The 26,165-nt window shown below is 41.0% G+C and overlaps 1 protein-coding gene across 1 annotated transcript; it reads right to left on the minus strand.

The window, feature by feature from the left end:
- Positions 1-376: 376 nt before the first annotated feature.
- Positions 377-20,912, minus strand: TNFSF11 (TNF superfamily member 11; the record flags this gene model as incomplete). The annotated part of the gene is made up of 5 exons (XM_079546316.1): positions 377-798; positions 5,441-5,539; positions 5,625-5,670; positions 12,855-13,022; positions 20,691-20,912. The coding sequence occupies 5 exons, from the start codon at positions 20,910-20,912 to the stop codon at positions 377-379; spliced, it is 957 nt and encodes a 318-aa protein (XP_079402442.1).
- Positions 20,913-26,165: the final 5,253 nt, after the last annotated feature.

Consider the following 26,165-nt stretch of genomic DNA (forward strand, 5'->3'; position numbering starts at 1 on the left):
AAGCCAGTTTCTGCCCTGCCCTGTTTGTGCCAATACTTGCAAGAGTAGCACAGGCTATAAAGTACAGTCAGGGTGTGGAAACAGAGTAATATTAATTGCTCTACTTTCAGTTAAATCAATGTAAAATCGTAATTCTACCAAAGCCAATGGAAACATAGGAAGTAAAATTAGCATAAGACTGAATCAGGAGATCTACATTATTATATCCTTGATTTATGGAACTGTTGCTAGAATCAGCACAGGGCAAAACGTGTCTTTAGAGATATATGTTTTATACAGATGCAATTGCGTTGCAAAAGATTTTCATCTCTGTCTTCAAGTTGTGTCTGGACCACAAACCCCCACCCCCCCTAATATTTCAGTACACTTAGAAGATTCAGTCTAAATCCCTTACTTTAAATGCTCCAAAGTAAGTTGCTTCTTGTGATGAATCCAGTAACAATGGGTTTGATACCTGGATACTTATCATATCGCCAGTTTTTAATTTTAAAAATCCTCCTATGTTTACAGAATAAAAATGAAATTCTGAATTCCCTGACCAGTATTTGGTGCTTCCTCCCTTCATCAACACATCAGAGCGCCTTATTTTAAGGTTTGTCTTAGTCATGTACACCATCAGCTGAAGCCCTCTTTTAGTCAGATTTCCTGAAGTTTCATGATGCCTAAAACAAATGTTGGCATAAAGGTAGTAAAATCCATCTTGATTAACAATCAGCTTCCCATCACTGAACGTCATATTTGATAAGTTTGCCTGGCCTTTGTCATGATGCCAAGATGTAAGGTTCACTTTGCGAGTTCCTGAAGAGAGGGGGGGGAAAAAATTATTTATAAATATTTCACAAAGCTCAACATTTAAAAACCAAAACCTCAATTTTTTTTATTTATTTAATTTTTTTTAATTAATAGTAATAGAAAAGCTTTGTTCTAGACAGCCTGTCTTTCATTGCTTGAGGAGGTTGTGGATGCCCCATCCTTGGATGCATTCAAGGCCAGGCTGGATGTGGCTCTGGGCAGCCTGGTCTGCTGGTTGGTGACCCTGCCTGTGGCAGGGGGTTTGAAACTAGATGATCATTGTGGTCCTTTTCAACCCAGGATTCTATGATGATTCCAGCTAGAAACAATGAGTTGATATTCCAAATTTGGAGAACAAATCCCCCTCAAATTACCTTAAGCTGGAGAGCCACAAATTAGGAAAGACGATAACCACTGTAATTTCTCCCTCTCTCTCCACATAGCATCACATGCATGAGAATCTAAATATACAGTTACTGTTTGATTACCAAAAACAATTAACAGAGCACATCTAAGCAAGCATTACTGAACTACTACATATATAACTCTCTTCTACTCTGCCTCCATGATGAGAGGCTGGTCAACAAGTCCCTTAACTGTTGAAGTGACTGAATGCTCTGTAAAGGGAGTGAAAGAGTAGCTGAGACACTAGAAATGCTTAGACTTGTCAGCTCTATACTGTCACTGAATGCTAACTTCACATGTACAGGTGCAAATGTCTTCCAGGAACTCTGGTCTGAAAGGCACCTCCTGTTTGCTGTCCTCAAGTAGACACACTTGTAAGAGGTTTCAAGTAGGTCAAGTCTCAGAGGTCATTTCATTTAGATCCTACTGAGCTAAGAGATGTCTTGAGGGATTCAGGAGGAGCATTCCTTTCAAACAGCACATTTGACACCTCAGTTTGGTTTTAGTGTCAGTGTTAAGCAGCAGACTGCAACACCAGCCCAGGCAGCATGGCTACTTCGGCATATGTATTGTGCAGAGACACTGCTCTAATGAGGAACACCTCCCATAGTATAAACCTCACATTCCCTTGCACCTCCTCAGTTCCAGCGCCATTCTATTAGCACCCACCTCAGCTCTCAGGAAAAAAAAACAGAAACAGGCAATAGGAGGTGTAGAAGACCCACAGACATGTCCACACAGAGGAACACCAGCACCATTCTGGGGAAGACACACAGGCCCTGACTCTTCCTGAGATGCATCACGGAATGGAACAGCCACTACAACTTACTATTTATTCACAAGACACGTAATGCACAGCACAACAGATGGAAGTTGGACAACTTGTTCTCCTAACCACTACCAACCTCCAAACAAAAACCATTTCTGTTTAAACCATAGCAGTAGTTTAAACCATAGCATGCACAGGCATCAGTGAACTGCAAATCTTCGGCTCCCAGTGCATCTACCTGCCTGATAGGAACATTCAGTACCCTATCTTCTCCACATCAAACCAAAGCAATCTATTTCCACTAAAGTTTCCAAGGCCACTTGGTGTGCTCCAAACATGTACCCAGGCACACCCAGAGAACTGCCAGTGCTCACAAGCATCCTGGGAAACAGCCTCAGGTACATTTGATTAAAGACATTTCCTGGATTTGTTTGTGCATAAATAAGAGAGGGTAAGGAGAGACAGGGGAATTTGAGAGCTACGAGTCTAATTGCCAAGGACAAGTGACTTTTGCGTGCGAATGGAATACTTTAATGGCAGTCCAGAGTGAAAAAAAAACAACAACCTTCCAGTATCCCTCCACAAAAAATTCTGCAAAGCACAGGCTTTAATAGCAGAACATAAATAGCTGTTCCCCTATGGCTCCAGTGCAGCCAAGTAGAAATTATCCAAACAAATTCATACAGAGATAAGCCTTATTCTGTGTAGTACTTCTAAAGAATTCTGGAATCAATCAACTAAGTCTCTTATCCTGGAATTATTCAACTGCAAGAGAATGCTGAGGAAGTGGTACCAGAGCCCATCTCAGAAGAACTACTGATAGCTGAAGAAGTTTTGTAGGACTTCTTTTACACAGTGTTGAGCCTATCAGAAATACTACCCCAAGAAACTTGGGCTACCCTGAAAATGAGGAAGATAGGTAAGAAATTAGGGCCTACATTACTGGAAAAGGACAGAAGTACATCAGAGATCTGAACAGGAATGTATACATTCGACCAAGCAGAAAGGCATGCCAGCATACTGTGACTGACTGCTGGCACACCAAGAAGTTTACACGCAGATTTCATTTACCTGCCAGTAAACTTTTTAGTTGTCAGACTCAACAACTAAGTAGCAATTCTAAAGAAGTCCTCAGGGAAAATGCATGATTTGCTGAAAGGGGAAGATGGAAAATAGGTGCCTTAGTCACTTGCATTTGTGATGCTGAAGGCAACTATGGGTGAAATTTGGTTCACACTCCAGTGCTGAGAGCAATACATATCATTCATCCACAGTTAGGTGGAAAGGCAGACCAAGACATGATGGAGGATGACCTTATCTACTGATGTAATTAGACTTGCTTTGAGCAGGAGATTAGTATGGATGACCTCTAGAAGCCTCTTTCAACCTAGATTAAAATGCTAAGACTATGTTAACCAAGGTAGATGGATGTTTTGCAACAATTCAGAGCTCTAAGAGGCTCAGCACAGCCAGTGACAGAGCACAAAGATGCATGCAATTTTTAAGCAGGCTCTCAGGACTTCAGGGAGTAACACACCCAAATCTGGAGACACCAAAATAAATATCCCAAAACACAGGCAGAGGAGAAAACCAGAGTGTACAAATGCCAAGTCAGCTGTGACTGAAACTCTAAAACATAATAATCCCATGTTATGGGACAGTCAGAATTGCTGTAACACAGTATGTTTTGAGACAAAACTTACAATGGAGCCATGGAAAAATAACAAAAGACAAGTTACGTTGACAGAAAAGGCAGAAGTCAAAGATAATGACTAAGGTAACCTTCCAGACAAGGTAACAAGCATTAAAAAAGATAATTTACAGTCTTTCTGGTTACTCAAAAAAAAAACCTAGACGACATCTGAGATGTCAGCAGGTATGAACTGAAACTAACATAATTGAGTTCCAGTAGAATTAATTAGTAAGAAAGATGATGATGGAAGGGTAACGGAAGAACAACACACAGTATTTATTACTCCTTTGCATTGCAGCAGCATTCAGGTATAAATAAAGCCTGAGGAAAGAGCTAAAGTTCTGTCTACTCTGAAAAACCTTTTCTGGAGGCAAGCAGCAGTGAAGCCAAACCTGTAGCTGTAAATAGCTCAAAATACTACACTGTTTCCTTAGACAGTTAAAGGTACCAATTCACATCCCAAATGATATATTTAACATTTACATCTATTTACATTTGTGCTCTTCTCCTTTAAGCTGTGACTAATTTCTATAATCAATTTATAAACCAAAATTCACTGTTGTCCTTTTAAAACTTAGGTAAGGTTTAAAGTAAGCTCTTGGAAAAAGTAACCAGCAAGCATCTAGCTTTAGCCTAAGGCAACAAACATAAAAAATACACACTGCAAACAAAACCACCATGGCTTCTGCAGTCAAATGATGGGTGGGACACCAAGATCTAAGAAGGGTTATTTCCACTCCCTTCCCTGACATTCCTCAACTGCAAAAGTCCATCTGGGGTTTTTAGTTATTGTGAACCAGGTGGATGGAACACATTCAGTGCTTATTTATGGTGGGTGTTCACTTGCAGGCTACTCAACCCTGTCTGATGGTTACAAAACTGATTCTTTTTCCTGACGTTGCTCATTCTGGGTCACTGATGACAACAAAACTTAAAATGCTGAAAACCAATCTGCTAAGACTCACAGATGGCATAAAATAATTTAGAAGACATGTAGGGCGAGGAAACATAGGAAGAAAATAGAAATTTGCAGTCAAAGAAAACAGGGTAGGGAAAAACAAAACCTACTGACCCACAAGCAAATCCTTCATCCTTAATCTCTGTCATGAACCTCTATGCCACCCAATTAAGTGGGTAGTGATAAGACAGCAAAGTGCCTTACAATCAGTAGAAGGTTCGTGGTTCCAGCTATCTATAAGGATGCAGTCCCTCACTGATGCAATGCTCACAGCATCAGCAGAAGCTGTCCTCATGATTAATGTCTGGCAACACTCTTCCATCCAAAGGACACAACCCATGTGCCAGATGAGCTCAACTCATTGCACTGGCAAGGGGTTGACTTGCTTAAAGGAGAAACAAAGTAGTTTTACTACTGGCACTGTATTTCTAAGAGCTCCTACAGTTTGTGCTGAAAAAAGAAAACAAAGAGAACAACAGCAATGCTTCCCCTGCCCTAATGCTAGTTAATTACCTAGAAAGTTAATGCAGCAATGCACATCAGTACAAGTAAAATCAAAATCTAGGCTCCCCATTTGTTAAGCTCTAGATTTGAGCAGTGAAAACGCACTTGTAGGGAGAAAGAATCCTATCCCTCCAGGCAAAAAGCTGACTCCTTCAGCTTCCTCTGTTGTCTCCAGAGTAGACTGCTGAAAATCTCAGGTTTCAGGCCTCAAGAGAGCTTCCCCTTTGGTTTGGTTGCATAAAGGAGAAGAGCAATGCACTTAACAAAAAGTAATTGAGTTCATTTATGGTAGCATTAGAAGTATTCACTTTAAACTTACCAGTTGGAATATTCTTATCATCAATAATGAGATGGGCAAAAGGTTGCTTCTCTGGCTTATTTCTCCTGTACAGTTCCATTCCTATTGCCTCCATTGCAGCTGGAATAAAAAGACTTTCATTACATCAGAAAAAAAATAAGCTTAGAATTAAAATCTTATTTCTCATTCATAAACCAACACCTACCTTTTTCTGGTCTTGGCGGCTCTTTTCCCAAAATACGCTGGACTTCCTAAAATGAGAAAAATATATTGCTTTGATGTTGTCTTTTTTTCCTCTAATATTATGCACTGCAGTTTGTACAATTAGAACACAGTATCATAGGAATGCTGGCTTGCAAGATCACCGCACCATTTATTGGAAGAGTGATTAGAGGATTTACATTTACAACTATTTCCACTTATTGAACTTGAAATGTTTCACTAAATATAATGTAACAATGATTGCTAAGAACATATCCCATAAAACCACAGAGCTTATGAATTGACTTAATTACTCGCAGTTGAAAGGTAATGAAAGAGGCAGCTCTGCATCGAGACTACTATGTAATCACACCGCTGAGAAAAGCTAAGCACTGCATTTCATTGATGATGAGGTAAATGAAACCTCCACCCTTTATGCTTGACCACTAACAGGAGAGGTTTCAAGACTAGTAGGTTTCGCAGCCAAGTCTCACTTACAACAAGGTATACAGAAATTGAAGAATTAAGCATTTTTCACATTTGTACTGGGCCGAGTTGACTGGGTGCCAGAGTCTGGAAGTGCACATTCTCTAAAATTGCAGATTAATTTTAACATGAATGAAGTCCATGTAACCCAAAGCCAAGAACAGCAGAAATATCAGGCACCACAGAAAGCCTTGCTTTCAACAATCCACCCCTGCTTTCTCCTTGAGAAAACCTACAGCAGTTTTCAAAAATCTAAACAACATGCTTTTGTTAGAAGCTTTGCACTGCTAGGTTTATTCCTCAGTACTGTCCCATTTCCCTATGACTCTCCCTATTTGTTTCCTACAAAATAAGGATAATATTCTTTGCTATTGAGACTACCCCATACCATGCAACCACCATGAAGAGGCTTAGTAAAAGGAAACATTTTACTGCAGACAAAAGCAAATCATATTCTTACCACTGAAACCTGTGTGGTCCTGTGTACTGTCTTTGTCTCCTGTACTGTTGGTTATCTAATTCAAAACCACGTATATATAATACACCTAGATTTGACCAGATCAGCAATATTCCATGTATTCTCTATCACTGCCGTGCTCTAGAATTTCAAACGTTGCTTTGAAAACACCTGAAGTTCTGCTTTTATGTAATTCTAAAGTCACCATGATATCTGTAACAGCTCTGCTGTACCCTTTCTCCTTTCAGTAGGTGTCTAAATGTTAAACCAAAATGGAAAGCCACAGCAGCATGGAAGTTGTAGTATGACTATCAAAGCATACTACCTCAGCAGAGATATGCTGATTTTGTAGATATGAATCATTAAAAATGCTTTTTGCTGTAGAGACAAGAAGAAAAGCAGAAGAATCGCAACTTCAGAAGCAGCAAAACCCACATCCATCTTCCCCCACTCAGATTCACTTCCCCTCTCCGAGCTTCTTACTGCAACATCAGTTCTAGCAGCAAAGCTCAATTCTAGGAGCTGTGCACCAGCATCAGCCTCTAACCACACCTGATCTCTAACTTCTAACGAAGTAGTAAGAAGAAAAATCACAAGTACTAAGTACTAAGGTGATAAAAGTCATAGAATCAAAGAATGGCTTAGGTTGGAAAGGATCTTTAAGATCATTCAGTTCAAATCCCATGCCAAGAACAGGGTGGTCACTCACTAGGACAGGCTACCCAGATCCCTATCCAACCTGGCCTTGGAATGCTTCCAGAGATGGAGCATCCACAGCCTCTCCAGGCAACCTGATCCAGTGCCTCACCACTGAGTATGGATTTTCCTGTAATATCTATCCTAAATTTCCTATCTTTTAAAGCCATTCTCCTCTTGGGACTTATGCTCTTCAACATCTTTATCAACAAGACAGTGGGCTCAAGCATACCCTCAGAAAGTTTGCTGATGACATCAAGCTGAGTGGTGTAGTTACCACAACAGAAGGAAGCCATCCAGAGGGACCTGGACAGGCTTAAAAAGTTGTCACAAGAAAACCTAATGAGGTTCAACAAGGCCAAGTGCAAGGTGTTGCACTTGAGTCAAGGCATTCCTAGACTTTGAGAAGAACTCTTTGAGATCAGCCCCACAGAGAAGGATTTAATGATCCTGGTGGACAAGAAACTGGAAATGTGTTGACAGGATGCCCTTTCAGCCTGCCAAGACATCAGTATCCTAGGCTGCATCAAAAGAAGGGTAGCCAGCAGGGCTAGGGAGATGATAGCTCCCATCTACTGCGCCCTTTTAAGACCTCATCCGGAGAAAATAGCATAAAAGTTGTGAGACAGACTAGACTCTCAGACATTACAGCTCTATAACTCCCCCCAAACCTTCCCCAGAAAGGGAAGACTTCGTTTTCTTCCTTTCTTAATGGAGACATTTTGAGTGTGGAATCTACTTAAGGATCCTTTATTTCTGGGACATGTGATAATGCACTTGTCTGGAGAGATTGTTGTACAGATTCAAGAAGACATATATTTTAATCTTCTAGTATCCAAAATAGTACTAAATGAAATCCCATACCTGATAACTGCATAGCCCTTGAAGTCCCTGAATTGGCCAGTTGCTATCTTTCTTGCAACCAATTTTTTTTCCTTAGGAACCTAGAGTTCTGTTTCTGCATGTTTCCAAAGATGCTCTGGCTTGAGCAGCTGGTGCTTCTACCCTCTGAGACCTTGCAGTCTGACTCAGTGTATCTTCCATGCAGAAAGGCTGCAGTCCTCACAAAATGTAGTATGAGCTTTTTTTTTTTTTCTAACTAGTGGTGTTTTTTTTTCATCTGCAATATTACTACTTGGTGAGCAGAACAGCTACCTAGGAAGATACAACTCCACTGTCTTCCTGATCTTGATGGTCTTCAATCTACCTATCACTCTCTTCCTACTTAGGAGCAACTCTGTCACCAAGCTGCAGACTGGACTTGACAGGAACACTCTTGTACTCTTCTTGAATCTAGGCTAATATGCAATGAAAGATGCAAGCATCATCTTGGAATACAGGAAGTTCCATATGAACAAGAATAAAAACTTCTTTAATTTGAGAGTGACAGAACACTAGAAAAAATTGCTCAGAAACATCTTAAGAATCTCCTCTGGGCTATTAGAAACCCATCTGGATGCTTTCCTTTGCAAACTACTCTAGTCTCTACTACTCTCCATGCATTAGCAGGGAGGTTGGACTAGATGATCTCCTGAGGACCCTTCCAAACCCTACAAATTCTGTGATCATGGCAAAAAAAGGGGAGAGAAGGAGCCCAACATTAATACACTTACGAACCACCTGAGTCTGGCTCATGTTGAATGAATCTTTTGTGTGCGTCAGTGGATTACTAATAGTTAGCCTGTGACCAGAAAACAAATATCCTCCATCAGCAGATTTCTCCAAACCCAGCACTAGTGCCAAGCTTTTTACTTAATTCTGAACAGCCCCACAAAATTCTAAAATTTTTTCTTTCCAGTTGACTAGGAGTCCAGAAAGAAACTGGGAGAAATGCAGGCACTAGTTAATAAAGAACAAGGATGGAGTTGTGGGTTTCCTCATGAAGAATATATACTTCAAAATTGTTCTTGACTTTCAAAAAAAACTTTTTATGGTTCCGAGACATCTGCTTTACACAACCTGCCATAGAAGAACTAAACCTGTACTTGCTTTTCTGATCCTGAAAGACGTAAGGACTGTGCTATCTGAATGTCTACAGATGCCCTCTTAGTGAGCACCTGAATGCCTTTAAGTACCTCATACTTTCTCACAGTGCACGCTACCATTAAGAAAGCAGAAACAGCTCAACAGATCTTGTAACTAAGACATAACTGAATGAGCATGAGAACTCTTGACAAAATATTACCAGTGATTCTCTCAAGACTTTGAACCACACAGCAAAGCGTGCTACCAAGCAGTTATTTTTAGAACAAGTGTTTGCAAAAAACTCACACCACACATCATCTTCCAATAAGCTGCACTTGTACACCTTTGCGTCATTTGCTCACTGCCCACCGCGTCAACTCTGCTGGTCTGCTTCCCATATCCCAAACTCTTTCATACAATCACTGTTCAAACAACACACAAGCCATCTGTCAAATAAAAAATACTTATTCCTTACTTCAAAAAAAATTGTAAGGCCATCAGGGAGCTGCAAAACTTCTGAATTTTGAAAGCTAAAACCATGCTGTAAGCATCTGAAGTATCTGGAACCGCTCTTTCCTCATGCAAAACAGGATGCAGGTTTTAAGCCTCAAGCAACTATCAGACCTATTACCACACCAGCATCTCAGGTCTTCAAAACACAAGTCACAGAATGGCTTGGGTTGGAAGGGACCTCGAGGATCATCAATCTCCAACCTCCATGCCACAGGTCCTATCCCACCAGTTATGTCCAAGGTTGGACCAGGCTACATGAGAACAAGTGAATTGTGAATGGTTTTTTTCTTCCTCTTTGATTATACAGTATCTCATGATCTACTCTGAGTAGCTACAAGTGGCCTTTTGAGACCAACCACAAGAGACCCTTAATATATTCACAAATTGAGGAAGTTGTGACTAAGGCTAAGGCTCCTTTAGGTGGGTGTTTCTTTTTCTTTTCTCAGTGTTTCAAGTTCAGTTAATATCAAGAAGTAGTATCTTGTCAGAAACTTGGCGGAAGAAAGCTAATCAGAAAGGAAGTGAAATAGAAAGTAAATATTCTTCAGAAGATGGAAATTAGCAGTGCAGTGTCTATTCAAATGAGTACTCTACTGCCTGCAGAAAAAAAAGGCATGTAAGGTTGTAGTATGGAAATTGAAATTTTGTCAGCTTAAAACAGTCACCCATAAAACCTTCAGTTTGTCCCTAACCACATGCACTTGAAACGTCTGCTAAAAATATGTATCTCTTTATAAGTTCTGCCCTGGAGGTCTACCAACAAAGTGCTTTTTTGCCATGGAGGGGACTAGTTTATGCCTGTACTCCCCAAGAAGCTAAAAGCTGGGAAGACAGCCAAAAAAAAGACACTCATGAACTGACCCAAGATATGTTTGTAGTCCTTTCTACTTCAGACACATAATAGACTTCATAAGAAATGTGGTTAGTGCATCTGGGTTGCCAAAGGGTTTTTAGGGTTATATACAAAAAAAAAAAAAAAGCAAACAGAAAGACTAGGAAAGCATATTATTTGTCTGCTTGAAAGTTTATATGCAATAATATTGAATGTGCATTTTCTACTGAGTAAGCTGCTCCCTAAACAGCTTCTTTTTTCTGGAATTTTTTTTTCAGGAGACATTTCTAGATCTGACCTTGCAGCACTACTACACTGTTTTTTTGTAAGAGTATTGGCAACATGAACCCCTGCTTTAAACACTCGTCTACAGGTGTACAAACAAAACAGATGAGAATCAGTGTAGTAAGCTAAAAGCTGTAACCAGACTATAAAATTAAGCAAAAAAAAAAAAAAGTTGTCTCTTTTCATTTCCTGAACAGTTTGAATTGCAAAAGTCAAACAATTAAAGAAAAAAAAAAAAAAAATCACACAACTATTGAAGTGCTCCACTTCAGTCACCTAATACACTGCCAATGCAAATAAGGATACTTATTCTTAAAACACAGGTTAGATTCTCCTTCAGGAAAGTGAACTAAATAGAGAAAATAGGAAACATTTTTCCAGTCACATAGGCTACATTCTCACACAAAGGACTAGCCATACTGGAGATAACATTCAGCTACACCTCTGCCTTTCACTATAGCAGAACCAATGAAAAGCATAGCTTACAGAACACCACCAAGGATAATTCTGTTTTAACATTTCTTTCATTTCTGAAGTAAAAATAGAGAAGATGCAAATGTAACCCCAGGCAAACGTTTGCCCATCTTTATTTTTCTGTCATCAGCGTGTGATGACAAAGCATCCAGAACACTAACCCAGCTACTTAATACATTCTGTTGTACTCAAGAATTCCAGTCCGATTACTTTGGCAGAGAAAACCTTATTGTTCTCGAACTAATGGTCATTGACCAAAAAAAAATTATCCTACTTACTACTTATCTTGGCCACTGACATTGCAGCATTTAACCTCTATGCTGGAAGGCAGGATATGCAGCCTCCACTGAAGTCAATTTTTTTGTTGAGTAACCAGCAGCAAATGACCAGAACACAGAGCTTCTCATTCACTTACAGTAACAAGCTCCTTACTGCCAAGGGAACTGCTTGAAAGAGCACTCTAGCATCAGTGCACAGAAAATAAAAGTAAGGGTAGAGTCTGAGTCTCAAAAATACTGAAAGAATGAACAAATCCTATGAGCTAATCCATTTTTTCTGAGTTTTTAAAGAAGGTGGCATGCACCCATCCTCCTTAAAGTTTTGTTCTGAAGAAGATCTATCACTCGTGGTACTCTATTAAAAGGAAACATCCACAACTAAAGCAGTGTATAATTAACTCAAGTACACTCTGTAAAGTGCATGAGTTCAGCTCAAATCTAATAGAGTATCTTTTATGAAAAAACTGACAGTCATATGCAGATGTATGAAAGTAACAGACCAGGTAAACCAGGAAAACCAAGAATTATAACACTTCAACTTCTTAAATAGCCTACAATAGCCTTACTGCAATAAGAGGTGACTGTGTCAGTGTCAGCTCTCCTAGGTTTTTTTATTAAGGCAAATTTACCTTTATTATTTGAGTTTGGGAAACACTGTCATTCTCCCCTGCTGGGCAGAAACTGCCTACTTATCACAGTATGGCAAAGCAGCTCTTTCATCACCATGGGAATGTCTGCACGCAATGATTGGGCAAGTGAGCAAAAAAAGGAAAGGAGATACCCCTTCATTCTGAGTAGTCAAAACTATTGCACTCCAGAAAGTTTAAGAAACAAGAGCAAATGAGAACACATACTGTCCTTTCCATCTTCCAGACAATATTTTGCTTGCAAATATTCTTGGCTTGGAGAATCCTCTCAGGAAGAGTCAGGAAGATCAGGCTGGGTGGAAAAAAAAGAAGTGGAACTGCCTTTCTTAACAACTACCACACAGACTCCCCCTCAAAAGTCAGAATGGCCAATCAACTGTGATTAGTTTCCTCAGTGTGCATTCAAGACTTTGTCTAGCAAAACTAAAACCTGTTTGAATTGGTTAACCAGCAGCAGGTTCATAAGCAAATACATTAGGATCTCACACACAGCATCAGATATCAATCAAACAAAGCAGTCTTACCTCTGTACGCAGAAGTTGGACACTGTGCTAGATTTACCAAGAGTACAAAATAAAGGAAAGCATTATCTGCCACTTACCTTCTGCACAGCTCTTTGGAGAGCCTGCTTCATCCTTCTGCATGATTCTGGCATTAACTTTACCTCTTGATTTTCAAAGGGCATGTCTTGCATGTCTATACTCTCTTGAGATCTGAAAAGCATTCTGACACAGTGTGCATCTTCTTTTGAAATTCTACTAGGGTCCATCTGAAACAAAAATATAAGATAGCCACAGTTTAAACAGTCTGTTCGATAAGCAATAAGAACATTTAAGTCAGGCAGGATTTCCAAACATCCAAAATTCTGGCAATTAGCTCTGTTTATTATCTAACGTTTCATTCTAAGAAATGAAGAGAGAAAATGTTTCCCATAGGAAGGTTTACTTCATCCAACAGGCATGTAAGACAGAAGAACAGATTATCTTTTGGAGCGACTCAGCTCATTAGCTTAGACTGGATACTTGACTTTTCTAAGGTTAAAGAATAACCTTTAGAATAAAAATCTTAGATAGGATCTTTAGAATAAAATCAATAATTTGATTTAGAATAAAAATCAATAATAATGAATTCCATGTTTAGTTTAGACCACTGAATGCAACATCAAAATTACTTTAGCAGGCAACATTCACAGCCATCTTCTCTGTCAATACCAGTTTGTAAGATGACACACAGATGTCAAGAGCAGCAACCTATGGAATGTATGTGCAATATCTAACTCATCCTTTCCAAGAGGAGAAAGAAGTACAGAAACCAGCTACCAAAAAGTTTTGCAGGCAAGATGTATTACTGCACAAAGCAGTTGCTGAGAAGCTACAAATTCAGGAAGATCGAAAGACAATAAAACTACTACAAAATACCTCTATTGGACAAAGTTTAGTAAATCTGAAATATCTGCAAGATACTTTTAGCAATTAATTTCTGTAACTGAACCAAATATACTTTTAAACTCTAAGTTCAATGCTCCTGAGTCTTAACAGAATATCTTTCTCAGTCATCTAACTAAGGATCAAGACTGTGCCTTGGCAGAGTTCAACTGCACAAACTTTATTAAAGCCATTTCATCTTTTCTCCCCCTTTCCATATACCTTACACTTAAGAGATATTAAGCATTTTCTTTCACAGATAGCTTAAGGCTTTCGGTAATTGATCTTGGCATGTAGCCTGCTTTCACATCAGAAGGGTTTGCACAGTCTAAACTTGCTCTGAGGTCTCTAATTGTATCTGCCAGTCTAATAAGAACGTACAGAATCATAGAATCACAGAATGGCCTGGGTTGAAAAGGACCACAATGATCACAGAATGGCCAGGATTGGAAGGGACCTCAAGGATCATGAAGCTCCAACCCCCCACCACATGCAGGGCCACCAACCTCCACATTTAATACTAGACCAGGCTGCCCAGGGCCCCATCCAACCTGGCCTTGAACACCTCCAGGGATGGGGCATCCACAACCTCTCTCTCGGCAGCCTGTTCCAGCACCTCACCACTCTCATAGTAAAGAGCATCCCCCTGACATCCAACCTAAGTCTTCCCTCCCTCAACTTAAAACCATTTCCCCTTGTCCTGCTGTTATCTACCCTTTCAATTTAGAATCAATCTAGTTGATTCTACTGTTTTCCACGATATATGAGCAAAACAATTTACAGCTAAGAATCACAATATTGCAAATAATCATGATGAGGGAATATTATCCATTAAGGATAACATCAAACCAGTGATCACTTCCCTTTAACACAGCACTGAACAAAGCAGAGCTTCAAAAGGAGCTTTTGCAGAATGCAAAGCATCCAGAACGAATCAGATTTGTTGTATCAGTTGTTCGCATGAACAGGGATTGAATTTCCTAACCCACCCCCAAAAAAACGAACTGACTTAAAACCATAAGGTGGGATTACAAAGGTAAACTTGAGTCGACAGCATGCAGTCTATCCAACACGCACACACTGCAGAGAAATTTGTTGCACAGGCAGCAACATTCAGAGCAAATTGCCTTCTCTATCACCATCCGCTCACTGAATGCTCCACAAGAGCTGTTTGCCCATTCATTCAAATCAACGCCAGCCTCCATGAGATCATTTAGCTGTCTCACTTATCCCTGCAGATTGGGAAGTGAACAGGTCAGTAAAGACTCCCCTGAAGATCAGCAGATGCCACAGCTTTGAATACAGTGGTTGAGATGAGTTACACAATGTCCTGGAGGCCTTAACATCTTCCTGGGGTGGCCTGATACAGCTGAATACAAAAGATCTGCTATTACTCTATTATAGAGTTGCTATTACAACTCTGAGCACTAACAACTAAGAAAGCAGCTGGTGCAGCCCCATTAGCTGCTCAAGTAGATCTAAAAGAGCATCTCTGGGCCCTCACCTTCTTCACCATGAAATCCTGCTTCTGATTCTCAGTCTTCTCTTTAAACCAGTACCAGGGATGATTTCCTGCTGATCTAGTTTCCTGAAGGATGAGCACCCAGAAGCCACTTCCTGCAAGTGTCAGAAAAGCATGAGAGCCAATACAGGCACAGGCATGAAGGAGCAGGTAGGCAGCATGAGCTTCAACAACTGTACAAGTGCAACCTAAAACTCTCTCTCCCCATAGGCTCCACAAGTATCCAGAAGCTGAGAGATTCAACTACAAATGGAGCAGGGAGAGGGAAAAAACAGTAGCACACAATGACCACCATCAGCTGTTAAAAGGCAGTCAATACAGAATGACCTGGGTTGGACAGTAACATAGAAAGGTGCAGTCCCTTCTTTGAAGCATGACCAACTTCTAACTTAGGGCAGGCTGTTTGAAGCCTTGCTTAAGTAAAGCTTTATGGCACCTCCCCATTCAATCTCTTCAGGCAAAGCGCTCTACAATTTAACCTCTTGTCTTGTGTAAAGCTATAAAACAATGTGCAGCCGAAATTCTCCTTACTGGAGTTTATAGACTGTGTCTCTTGGTTTTGCTGTGCACTTATGGAGACCCTAGCTTCACCATTTATACAATCCCACATCAGGTAGCCAGAAACAGTGGGTAGACTCCATCTCAGTCTATTCTTTAGGTTGAAAGAATCCAGTTCCACATTTCTGATATGCAACAGCCCCTCCTTATCACAGTGGTCATCTGATAGACTCTATCCAGTTTGTTGATATGTCTCCTGTTCACTACTCCAGATGTATCCTCTTCTATTGGTACTATCAAAGACCTGAGGGAATCAGTGCCTTCAACATGATGTTGGTATCTAAGTCTTCTCCATTCCACACACACCACTGGACAGCAGAGAGAGAGCCATAACAGATAACTGACAGCAGAGAGAATCATAGAACTGCTCAGGTTGGAAAAAACCTTAAAGACCATCAAGTCCAAGCGCAACATAACCATACTACCCTAATTCTAACAACCCACCACTAAACCACTTTTTATACTCACTTTCATCAGTAATACTACTGGTAAGAAACTATTACAACACTTTCTGGATGCATTTAAGCACATCTTCTGAAAAGTAGGCAAGAAAACTAGGTTTTAAAGAAGAGATTATGAAAGATCAGTTGTCATTAAGGGCATGAACATCCATCACGACAAACTGCACATAGCACAGACATCCAGCTATCACCCGTTAGTAATTAAATATGCCTCACAATGCCAGTATAGCAGTAGCAAGTGCAGAGGCACTTATTCAGATCATAGCTTATCTGCTGAAGGCTTGAGAAAGAAAAACCAACATCTCTGCACGTTCAGTTACGAGACTGAAGGCTTAATGGAAACACTGATGGCTTCGGCATCCTATTTTGTGTAACCCACCCTGATGAACCACAAGCATCCAGAGATTTTGTGCCTGATAAGGCAAAGCTCTGATCATGGAGCCAGCTAATCTACCTGGAAGTCCTTGAACATTTTCAAAGAATACTCAAGTCTTCACAACTTAACCATGGAAATTAGCTTGCTATTCTGAACAGATACTTCCAGCAAGCCTGCCACTGAGCTGCCATAGATGTGAACAGCAATACCGAGCACCAAAACCATTGCTGTGGACAACAAGCAACAACAACAACAAAAACTTTCAAGCACACATTCTGAGGAGATACTCCATAGAGTCAAAATGAAATACTGGAATGGTCTACAGAGAGCAGCTTGCTAGCTCACAAGGAACATGAGGGCAGCCCTTGAACAGAGACCTTCAGCACAGAGACCTAAAGATGTCAAACTTGGAAGCATCAAGACACCATCAACAGTATTGGAGAAAGCTTTACGACGTGTTAAGGAAGCTCAATATCCTAAATATATTACCCTCTTTAAGGAGAACATTCATTATTTTAACCATGCCAGTATTTGTATACACATCTACTGTGTCTGACCTTGAAATGAGATCTCATCATTCAATGCCCTGCGATACCAACATTTCCCAGGATCTCTAATCATTTTAATTGCACCTCTAAACTCCTTTCAGGTCAATCAAGGCAGTCAAAACAGTAAAAATAAACTCCAATACTGCGGGTGAGACCAGAGGAATTTCTAGAATTAAGAGCCAATTTTATAACAAAAGTCCACTTCGTTTTGAAAGACAATACAATCCAACCAATCTAATAAGTGAAATATTGCCTTTTTTTTTTTTTTCCAACAGTACCACATTCTGTACTTTCTCCTTAAAATAAGCCATTTATACTGTCCTTGTTTTCATAACTTAAACCAACTTCCAGTTTAATCATATCAGTTTACATTTCATTATTTTTCTTAACTACCAAGAAAAGGTTCTTCCAGGCTTCCAGAAAGTGCTGGTGACCTCTAGCAAGTGGTTTGCTGTTAGTCACTGCCAACAGATTTTAGATGAAGCCTGAAAGGAGACTGTTTAAAAACACTGCAGCAGAACTCAGAATACCACAGATGTATGAAATGGTAGTAAAAATCTGTCTTCCAGATCCCCATTTATCTAAATGTGAATGGTGCAGCAGAATGCTCAACATTTGTACAGACCACTTTCCCAAATGGAGAAAAATAAATAAGCTCAGAATTCCAGGTTAAACTACAAGAGCTTGACACCCGACCTCCAAATCTAGCTTTGAGCGCTTCCAGCTTGTTTCAGCGCCCACTGGTTCAGTCAGCATTAAACCCAGTTCGTATCATTGTACGACCTAAGTACAGTAAGGAAATAGATCGGAATGAAAAACATAGAAGAGCTTCTGAAGACTATTCATTGCTAGGTGACAAAGTTACGTAAAACACACGGCGCTCCCACCTTGTGCTGTGCCCAAGTCTCCATCATCTCCAGCTGTATGGACTATCTAACTAAATTTTGACTGCGTTCTCATTGACCATGAGCAAACATTTCTCACAAAGCGTGATCAAAAATAAATACCAGGAGCAACCCATTCTGTCAGCATTTAATTCCCTGGGTTCAGAACTTTGCACAAGATGCTCCAAAAAAGAAAAGCCTTTATCTTTCTACAGTTCAGAATGTCACTGCTGGAATATTGGCAGCATTCAACTCCTAGCTTTTTCTTTTTTAAGCAAATATACCAGCTCCTCGTCTCATTCACCGTTGGGCTACGTTATTTCTTGGCCACAAACATGTTTACTCATGAAAATCTGGTGTCAGCCTTAGTTTTGTGTCTTGTGAAATTCCAAATGCTCAAGCCACAACATAAACAAAACTAAGGAAAAACCAAAACCTCAATCATTGTCTCAGCTCATATTGTGCCATGATCCGGCCCAAATGATTTTATGCAAATGAAAATAAAGAAGTGTATGGTAAAACTGAGTCAGAGTTTACTCAGCCTCTTAGAGTTTTATGTATAAGTCACATTTAATCATATAAATTCTCACTATGAACCTACAAAGTCAAATCTTGCTAATTCACATTTGGTTAGCCCACCACCCCATTCATATCTTGTGAAGCACTACTTCTACTATTAACTTTTCCATTATTTTTTAATCAAATACACCACAGTACTTTAGTTCTGTTATTAAAAAAGTGCGAATTTAGGTAATTAAATTTAAGAGCAGATAGATTAATGCAATTAGATTTGACAGCACATTTTTCAAAACTAAGCAGACAGATAGTGCCCCATACAAATAAAACAATTGGCAAGGCAGTTAAATAAGAATCCTCCAAGATCTATTGCGCTTTCTCTCCCATCTGTGTTATTACACAATAAGAAATTGAACAAATATGGATTACCATACCTTATTATCGTGAATTACCCACTTCAAAAGTATGCTTATTAGTCTATTTTTCAGTGGTGGCAAAGACTCTTTTTTTTTTTTACCATTAGAAAGTTTGCAGGCAAGGTTTCAGTCAAGTCTACATCTAGCTACATCTTTGAGTCTGTTCAGAACTTCACATTTTCAAATGATCTCATCCAACAACACTACTCCAAACTTATAAGAACCCGAAAGTGGAAAGAGACTGCCAAAAGCAGAATTACACCAGACTATGTAAATTTTAAAATAAAGGAAGCAAAACAAGCATAGTTTTTATGGTATGAAAATTCTTTTTTACACTTTGTTGGGCACGTGTGAAGCACTGACACAAACCTATTCGAAAGAATCCAGAATAAGGGCAGCGAGGGGAGAAAGAGAGCAGGAATACAGGGATTTAAAAAGTGTACTTGTGTTAATTATTTTGATTGCAATGGCTCACTAGTATACCAATGTGCAGCTGTGCATTTCCATGACCCACATTTTAAAAAAGATGTCTCTGCAAGTTCGTGCAGATCTAGAGTGAAAAGCACTTTGCCATAAACTGAAGTAGGCATTAATTTATGACACTGCCAGGTAAACAAGTAGCTGTAAGCTACTTTACTACGAGTCCCATGAATTAAATGTCACTCTTCTGAAGTGTATGGGATATGATCAATTAAGTACCATACTACTGCTCCAAGAGCACATTTTGCTTTTGTAAAAGCAGCAAATAAAGGCATCGCAGGTAATGAATATGAGTTAGTCCACGTAATAAATGATCAGCATTGTCATTATCTATTTGACAACTGTTCATCTGCTTAAGTGGAGACATGCTTGTGCAACAGTTATTTTCAGAGTGCACTTTGTTAAGAAATCCAGCCTGCCTTTGCCACATCAAGATCAAGCACATCTACCTAGAAAGTCAACCGGAAGAAACAGGCTTTCACTCCCACTAACTTCAAACAGAAAGCACAAAACAACACCAGCAATAATTCTACGAAGGCCACCAGACCTGCGTTAGCAGAACAAGTGAACAACTGATGAGAAGCCAAGCAGGCATCCACAACCTGGCCCCAAGAAGCAAACACCCTGCAGCCCCCCATTTCCTCTGTGGAGGCCGAGTAGCACAGGGCAAGGGGATGCAGGCAGCCAGCCCAGCTGTTTCCAAGAAGTGAGCTCCTTTACTGTCCAAAACCCAAACCACTCAGCAGCTCTCCACCCTGCAGAAGCATCTCCCTGTGCCCTCTGAGAGGCCGCTTACCTCTGAAACAGACCTGCAGCCTGGCTGGGCTCACCTACAGGCACGCAGGGGATCCCACTCCTAGGTGTCTCAGCCCAAGCTAAGAGCTACACCATCCCAGATATGTTTCTGTTTGCTATCCACCTCTAAGAAGCTTCTCGCACTGGTGAATCCTGTACGACAGCCGAAGGCCTCAGGAAATCTCCAACCAAAAAGTGATCATCAATAACCAAAGCCTACCCATGGGCTGGAGGGGAAGCCTTCACAAGCAAAGCCCTCCCAGGGCTGGATGGAGGGGAAGCACAGAGCTGCCATCCACCCTGAGAACCCCTCACACCTACCCACACAACTCTACGCACGCCACCTTTAGCTGAGGTCACCGGGTCAACACACTGCCTCTCTAAGAACCAGACCAAGTCTCTGCCTTCGCTTTACTGCCATCATTCGTATTCTCAGCGAGCCAGAGGCGCCGCTTACCTGAGCTCGGAAATAGAGGAAGAGGGCGACGCTGCAGACCACCTGTCCCAGTCCCAACAGGACGAGGGCGGCCAGAAGCGAGCGCGAGGCGGGCGGCGGGTGCGGGTGTGGCGGCAGCGGAGGCGCTGGCGGCGGCGGCGGGGCGCTCTCGTGGGCGGTGCCGCTGCCCACCTCCTCGGAGCCGCGCAAGTATTTGGTGTAGTCTCGGCTGGCGCGCCGCATGGCGCCGCGGGCACTCCGCTGGGTCGGCTCCACACACGGCTCCACGGAGCACCCCGGCCTCGGCAAACAACCCCGCCGCCCCGGGCCGGGAAGCTCTTATAAACTGGGCGGCCAATCAGCCCCAGGCGGTGCGACCCGCCCTCCCGCCACCGCCGCCGCCGCCGCCACCCTTCCTCACCGCCCCCTTCCCTCCCTAAGCTCGCTATGTACCCGCCCCAACACGGACCTGCGGTCGGTCTCTCTGATGGTCGGTTTGCCCAGTTCAGTGCGTGGAGCAAAGGGCTGCCAGCTTCTACAGTGTCTTAACTCATCCTCCAACACGGCCAGGTTAAAACGAAAGCAAACTGTGTTGGCTCGCTGTGTCCAAAACAGACAAGGAAGTCCTGAAGTTCTCATAATCCTTGTAGAGGTGCTTGTTGTAAAGGGTCTTCAGATACAAGGGCTGCTCCAAAAGTTACTGTGTTATGATGGCCCTCGATGCCAAATGTTGGTAGTGTGGAAGTAGAGGTTGAACCTTCCCACCAATATTCCGTTATGTTTTGTTGCCGTGTGACAGATGGCAGCGGAGGGGCACTGACAAAATGGTGCCTGACGTGGAAATGCAGATGAAGCAGAGGTGTGACTCTGAATTCCTCCATGCAAAAGAAGTGGCACCCACTGACATTCATGAACGCTTGCTGAGCACTTACACAGACCAAACATTGGATGTGAGCACGGTGAGGCAGTGGATGGTGCGTTTCAGCTGAAGAGCTGAGGAACGTGGCGTGCAGGCTGTTACTCACAGCTGGCAAAAAATGCACAGCTAATGGTGGTGACCACATTGAAAAATAACATTTTATAGCTGAGAATTTGCTCTACCAAATAGTGTTAGTGTGCTCGTTGTATCAGTTGTAGTTTCCATAAAAATATAAAGAAGGCACTGCTTTTGGAGCGAGCTACATGTATTTACAGCCCTTTGGCTGGACATAAAAGCAAGTGATTTGAAGTGCAGATCAGGCATTGGTGAACATGGAAGACTAACATAGATCCATGTAAGTCATTCATACTGTTAAAAAACAACACAACAACAACAAAAAAAACAGGTTATTTTTTGGCTCTTGCTACATGACAGAATATCCTGTTTAGGGCTGCATGTTAAGAAACTGTGAAACTTCACCTCCGGAAGCAGACATGATTACATGCTCCAAGAAATTAAAGAAAACTGTCCGAAATATACTAAACCACCAAGCAACAAATTACTATCAAAATAAGCTGACATCATTTAACACTGTGTTAAATATTGCAGTAAAAATTACTTCACCAACGATGAGACACATCTGAGAAATGATGGTGACAGCACCTGTTTCCCAACATCACCCCCCAGGAAGTCATGGAGCAATAGCCCAACCTTGAGTGGCCTCCTCTATCTCTTCTATCTCTTCTTTCCAAATGCTTACACTTCTGCTCAGAAACATTGCTAGCGTTGTGGTCTGTAGGACCACATGAGAAAATGTTTCTCTAGGTGTGTCTCAAAGAACTTCCCTGAAAACAAAAGAAAGAACCTATCATCTCCTGGAAAATGACTTTTAAAATAATCTTCAAATTATGCTCCTCTAGACAGCCCATACTGGATGAATGTTGTTTTTGTCTATATTAACTGTTGTTTTGGTTTTTGTTCTTAGTGAGAGGAAATAATAGTGAATTATTATTTTTTTTTAATTGTACCCTTTTTTTTTTTTTGTAAGAGTCTGTGTTGTTTTTAAGATCCAGTTGCCAGTTACTAAATGGCTGATAAAGTGGAAGTCAGAATAACATGAGTAAAGATAATAGATTATTTTTTTCATGTTTTTCATATGTGAAAGAACTCAGGAAACTTTTCACTTTGGAGCTCAGATCTCTTCCTAATGAAGAAGAAAAGTACTAATTGCTTCTGTTACCACCTTAAGACTTTCATGTGGTTTTCTAGATTATTACAGGAGGAAACTCAAGGAGACTTTCACTGAGAAGCTGTGAGGATCTTTTGACACCAGAGAATCATAGAATGGCCTGGGTTGGAAAGGACCACAATGATCATCTAGTTTAAAACCCCTGCTGTGTGTAGGGTCGCCAACCACTAGACTAGACTGCCCAGAGCCACAACCTCCTTGGGCAACCTGTTCCAGTGTGTCACCACCCACTGTGTGAAAAACTTCCTCCTAATATCTTTAAGTAGATCGTTGCATATGAAAATAGCTTTCTTCAAAAGCACTTCTCCAGGATCACTGTGTCATAATCTTCTTACCAGCACCATGTTTTGTGTTATCATCATAAGCGTGCTACAATGGGAAGGTGACTTGGAGAGACAGCAGCCTTCTAACTGTCATAGATATTAATGTCATCTATTTCTTCATCCGCAATGAGTTCATCCTCACCAAACTACAGATGCAAGTGGAAGGAACAAAGTGCTTGTGTCCAAACACGAGGATATCAGGCTATTCATGAGTCACCTCAAGAAAAAGACTTTAAATAACCATCCCACCAAAACAGTGTGGGTTCCTAGGATACACAAAGATACATAGATGACATCTGGACCGAAAACTTGGATTCCCTCATTGATTTCTGCCACAAATTTAACAGCCAGAATTGTCCATCAAACTATCTCTGGAAAACTCTTACATCAGCATCAACTTTCTAGACACCACGGTCAACATAAAAAATAGCAACCTACAAACTACCATATGCAGAAAATCCACAGACCAACACACCTCCTTCCACAAACCAACAGCTATCCAAAACAAAGCAGAAAAACTGTGATATAGTACCAGCCCACAAACATCACCTCATTTGCTCTGAGGAGAACATTCGTAGCACACCCTCAGAAGGCAAAAGCAACAGATGATGTGCATCCAATAGTGACACTCCTCTGTGATTGCATATTTGAAGAAGCCACCTAAGCCCTCTACAAACTTACTACAATACAGAGAAAATCCCTCACTGGTTATCATGCACCACAGTGTGCAAGAAATATATACTGGAAAATATTAACAATCTGCAACTTATGTTTTAAGAAAATCATACCTCTAAATGATTTTTCCTAAAACCATCCCTCTTTTCCTTCCAGCAACACTCAGCATCATCAGCTCCAACACTAAGAAAATTTTTGGCAGACCAACATGCGCTGGCTAGAACTAGATGACTCCAGAAAATCAGGTCCAAATTTTGCCACAACCTATATAATAAATGCCTGCTACGCCAGAGCTGCCAACATCCATAGATCCTGCATATGCACATCCTGTGATGCATTGTGTGATGCATTCAGTGCTCTCAGGAAGCTGTGGCTGAAACCACACTACCACTGGGTTCTACGTAATTAGGACAGAACAGTGACACTAGTTGGAAAGTAATCTTCCCAAAACAACTATGGGCATCTCCAAACTTGCTGGCCTGACTCTGAAAGATTAAAGGTAGGCCAGAGAACAAAAGTTTGTAACTCTGTTGGATACCAGATATTATATCAGATGCATTCAAGACGGGCCTGTGATTTTCTCCGTGTTTCAAGACTCAGTGATCTTCATGAGGAATTTCCTACCACTTTCTCTGGTCGTCTAAATTTCTGTCACCTCCTGAAGCCTTAGGAGAGCCAGGATCACCTTCCACACCTAAAATAACAAACACTTTTCTCTCAGATGTCTAACTGATTAACACAGTTAAGGGCAATTCAGAGCAATCAGCTAGAAATACCTTCACATTTTCTCTGTTTCAGACCCAACAGGTTGTTCATCCACCTGAAAGCGTGTATGCTTTACCTAATACCTGCTTTACCCAACTGTATATATTGACCTAATAAAAAATATTTTCTTCCTAAAAAAAAGAAAAAAAAAGAAAAGTTGTTTTCTTTGAATAGCAACATAAGGAAAAGCTCCTGTGCTTAAAGCCCTGGCTCTGTAACGCAGGTTCTTGAACACTGAACAGAAAGTAGCTCTGCTATTGTCTGCAAAATCCTTGAGTTGCAGGAGATTTGATTATAAATACCTGTTGTGATAAGACTGCTTAACTGTCAAAATTTCTTTATCATTTTGCTTTGAAGCAAAACAGGAAGTACAGTGTTTACATAAAAGACTGTGTTGAAAGTAGGTTCTCACTGCAAAGTTGAAAGTCTTGACAAATCTGCAAGTCAAAGTAAAACAATGAAAAAATACCATGTTTTAGTTTAGTTTGTTCTGCTTCAAAATAAGGAGAACCACTAAAAAAAATTCTCACAGCCTACAATTCCAGTAAGGCAACATTTATTATCTCAAGAGAGACTATAACTGAAATATTCCATTTGAGTAAATCAGTAAGTGCATCATTCTGACTGCAAAATTTTTTCAGCAGGCATTGTTAAATAAGAGTTGTACTCTTCCAGCAGCTAGCTTTTATTCTGTGGAAAGACGTTCACCATTTTCTTCTTTGCTGGTTGGAATATTGCTGGCAAAATGTTTCATCAGCCAAAGGCTGTTCTGGATGTAACAGAAATATTTCATTTGAGCATGTTTTGGACAGTAGAATGATAGAATGGCTTAGGTTGGAGGGACATTAAAAATCATCTAGCTCCAACCCCCCTGCCATCGGCACAGCTGCTACCCACAGGATCCCTCCAACCTGGCCTTGAATGCCTCCAAGGATGGGGCACTCACAACCTCCCTGGGCAACCTTTTCAAGCACCTCATCACCCTCTCATTAAAAAATTTCTTCCTAACATCTAACCTAAGTCTCCCCTCTTTTAGTTTAAAGTCATTCCCCCTTGTTGTATCACCATCAGACCATGTAAAAGGTCAGTCCGCTCTTGCTTGTAAACTTCCTTCAAGTACTGGAAAGCCACAGTGGGATCTCCCTGGAACTTTCTCTTTTCCCAACTAAACAAGCCCAACTGCCAGTCTGACCAGCAGGTCCTTGCTCAGCCATATTGGTCTCCTTTTTTGCCTAATTTCTTATTCTGGAAGATAGAGTACACTTGTGCCCTCAGAAAGGCGTCCTTTTAGTGCTGCCAGCCCTGTTTTGTTCCTCTGTCCCTAAGGACAGTTTCCCAGGGGATCTCATCCAGCAGTATCTGCGTGGTTGAAATCTCCCATCAGGATGGGAGCCTGGGAGCACAATGCCTCTTGCAGCTGAAGCTAGAAGGCCTCATCAGCAGGCTCCCCTTGATCAGGTTGCCTGTAGCAGACTTCAACCATCAGGTGTTTTTTATTGATCCGGTCCCTAATTTTAACTCACAAGATCTTGACCTGTTTCTCAGAGGCAACTCTGAGACCTGTG

This window comes from Tetrao urogallus (assembly GCF_951394365.1).
Source record: "Tetrao urogallus genome assembly, chromosome: 1".
In the NCBI taxonomy this organism is placed as follows: domain Eukaryota; kingdom Metazoa; phylum Chordata; class Aves; order Galliformes; family Phasianidae; genus Tetrao; species Tetrao urogallus.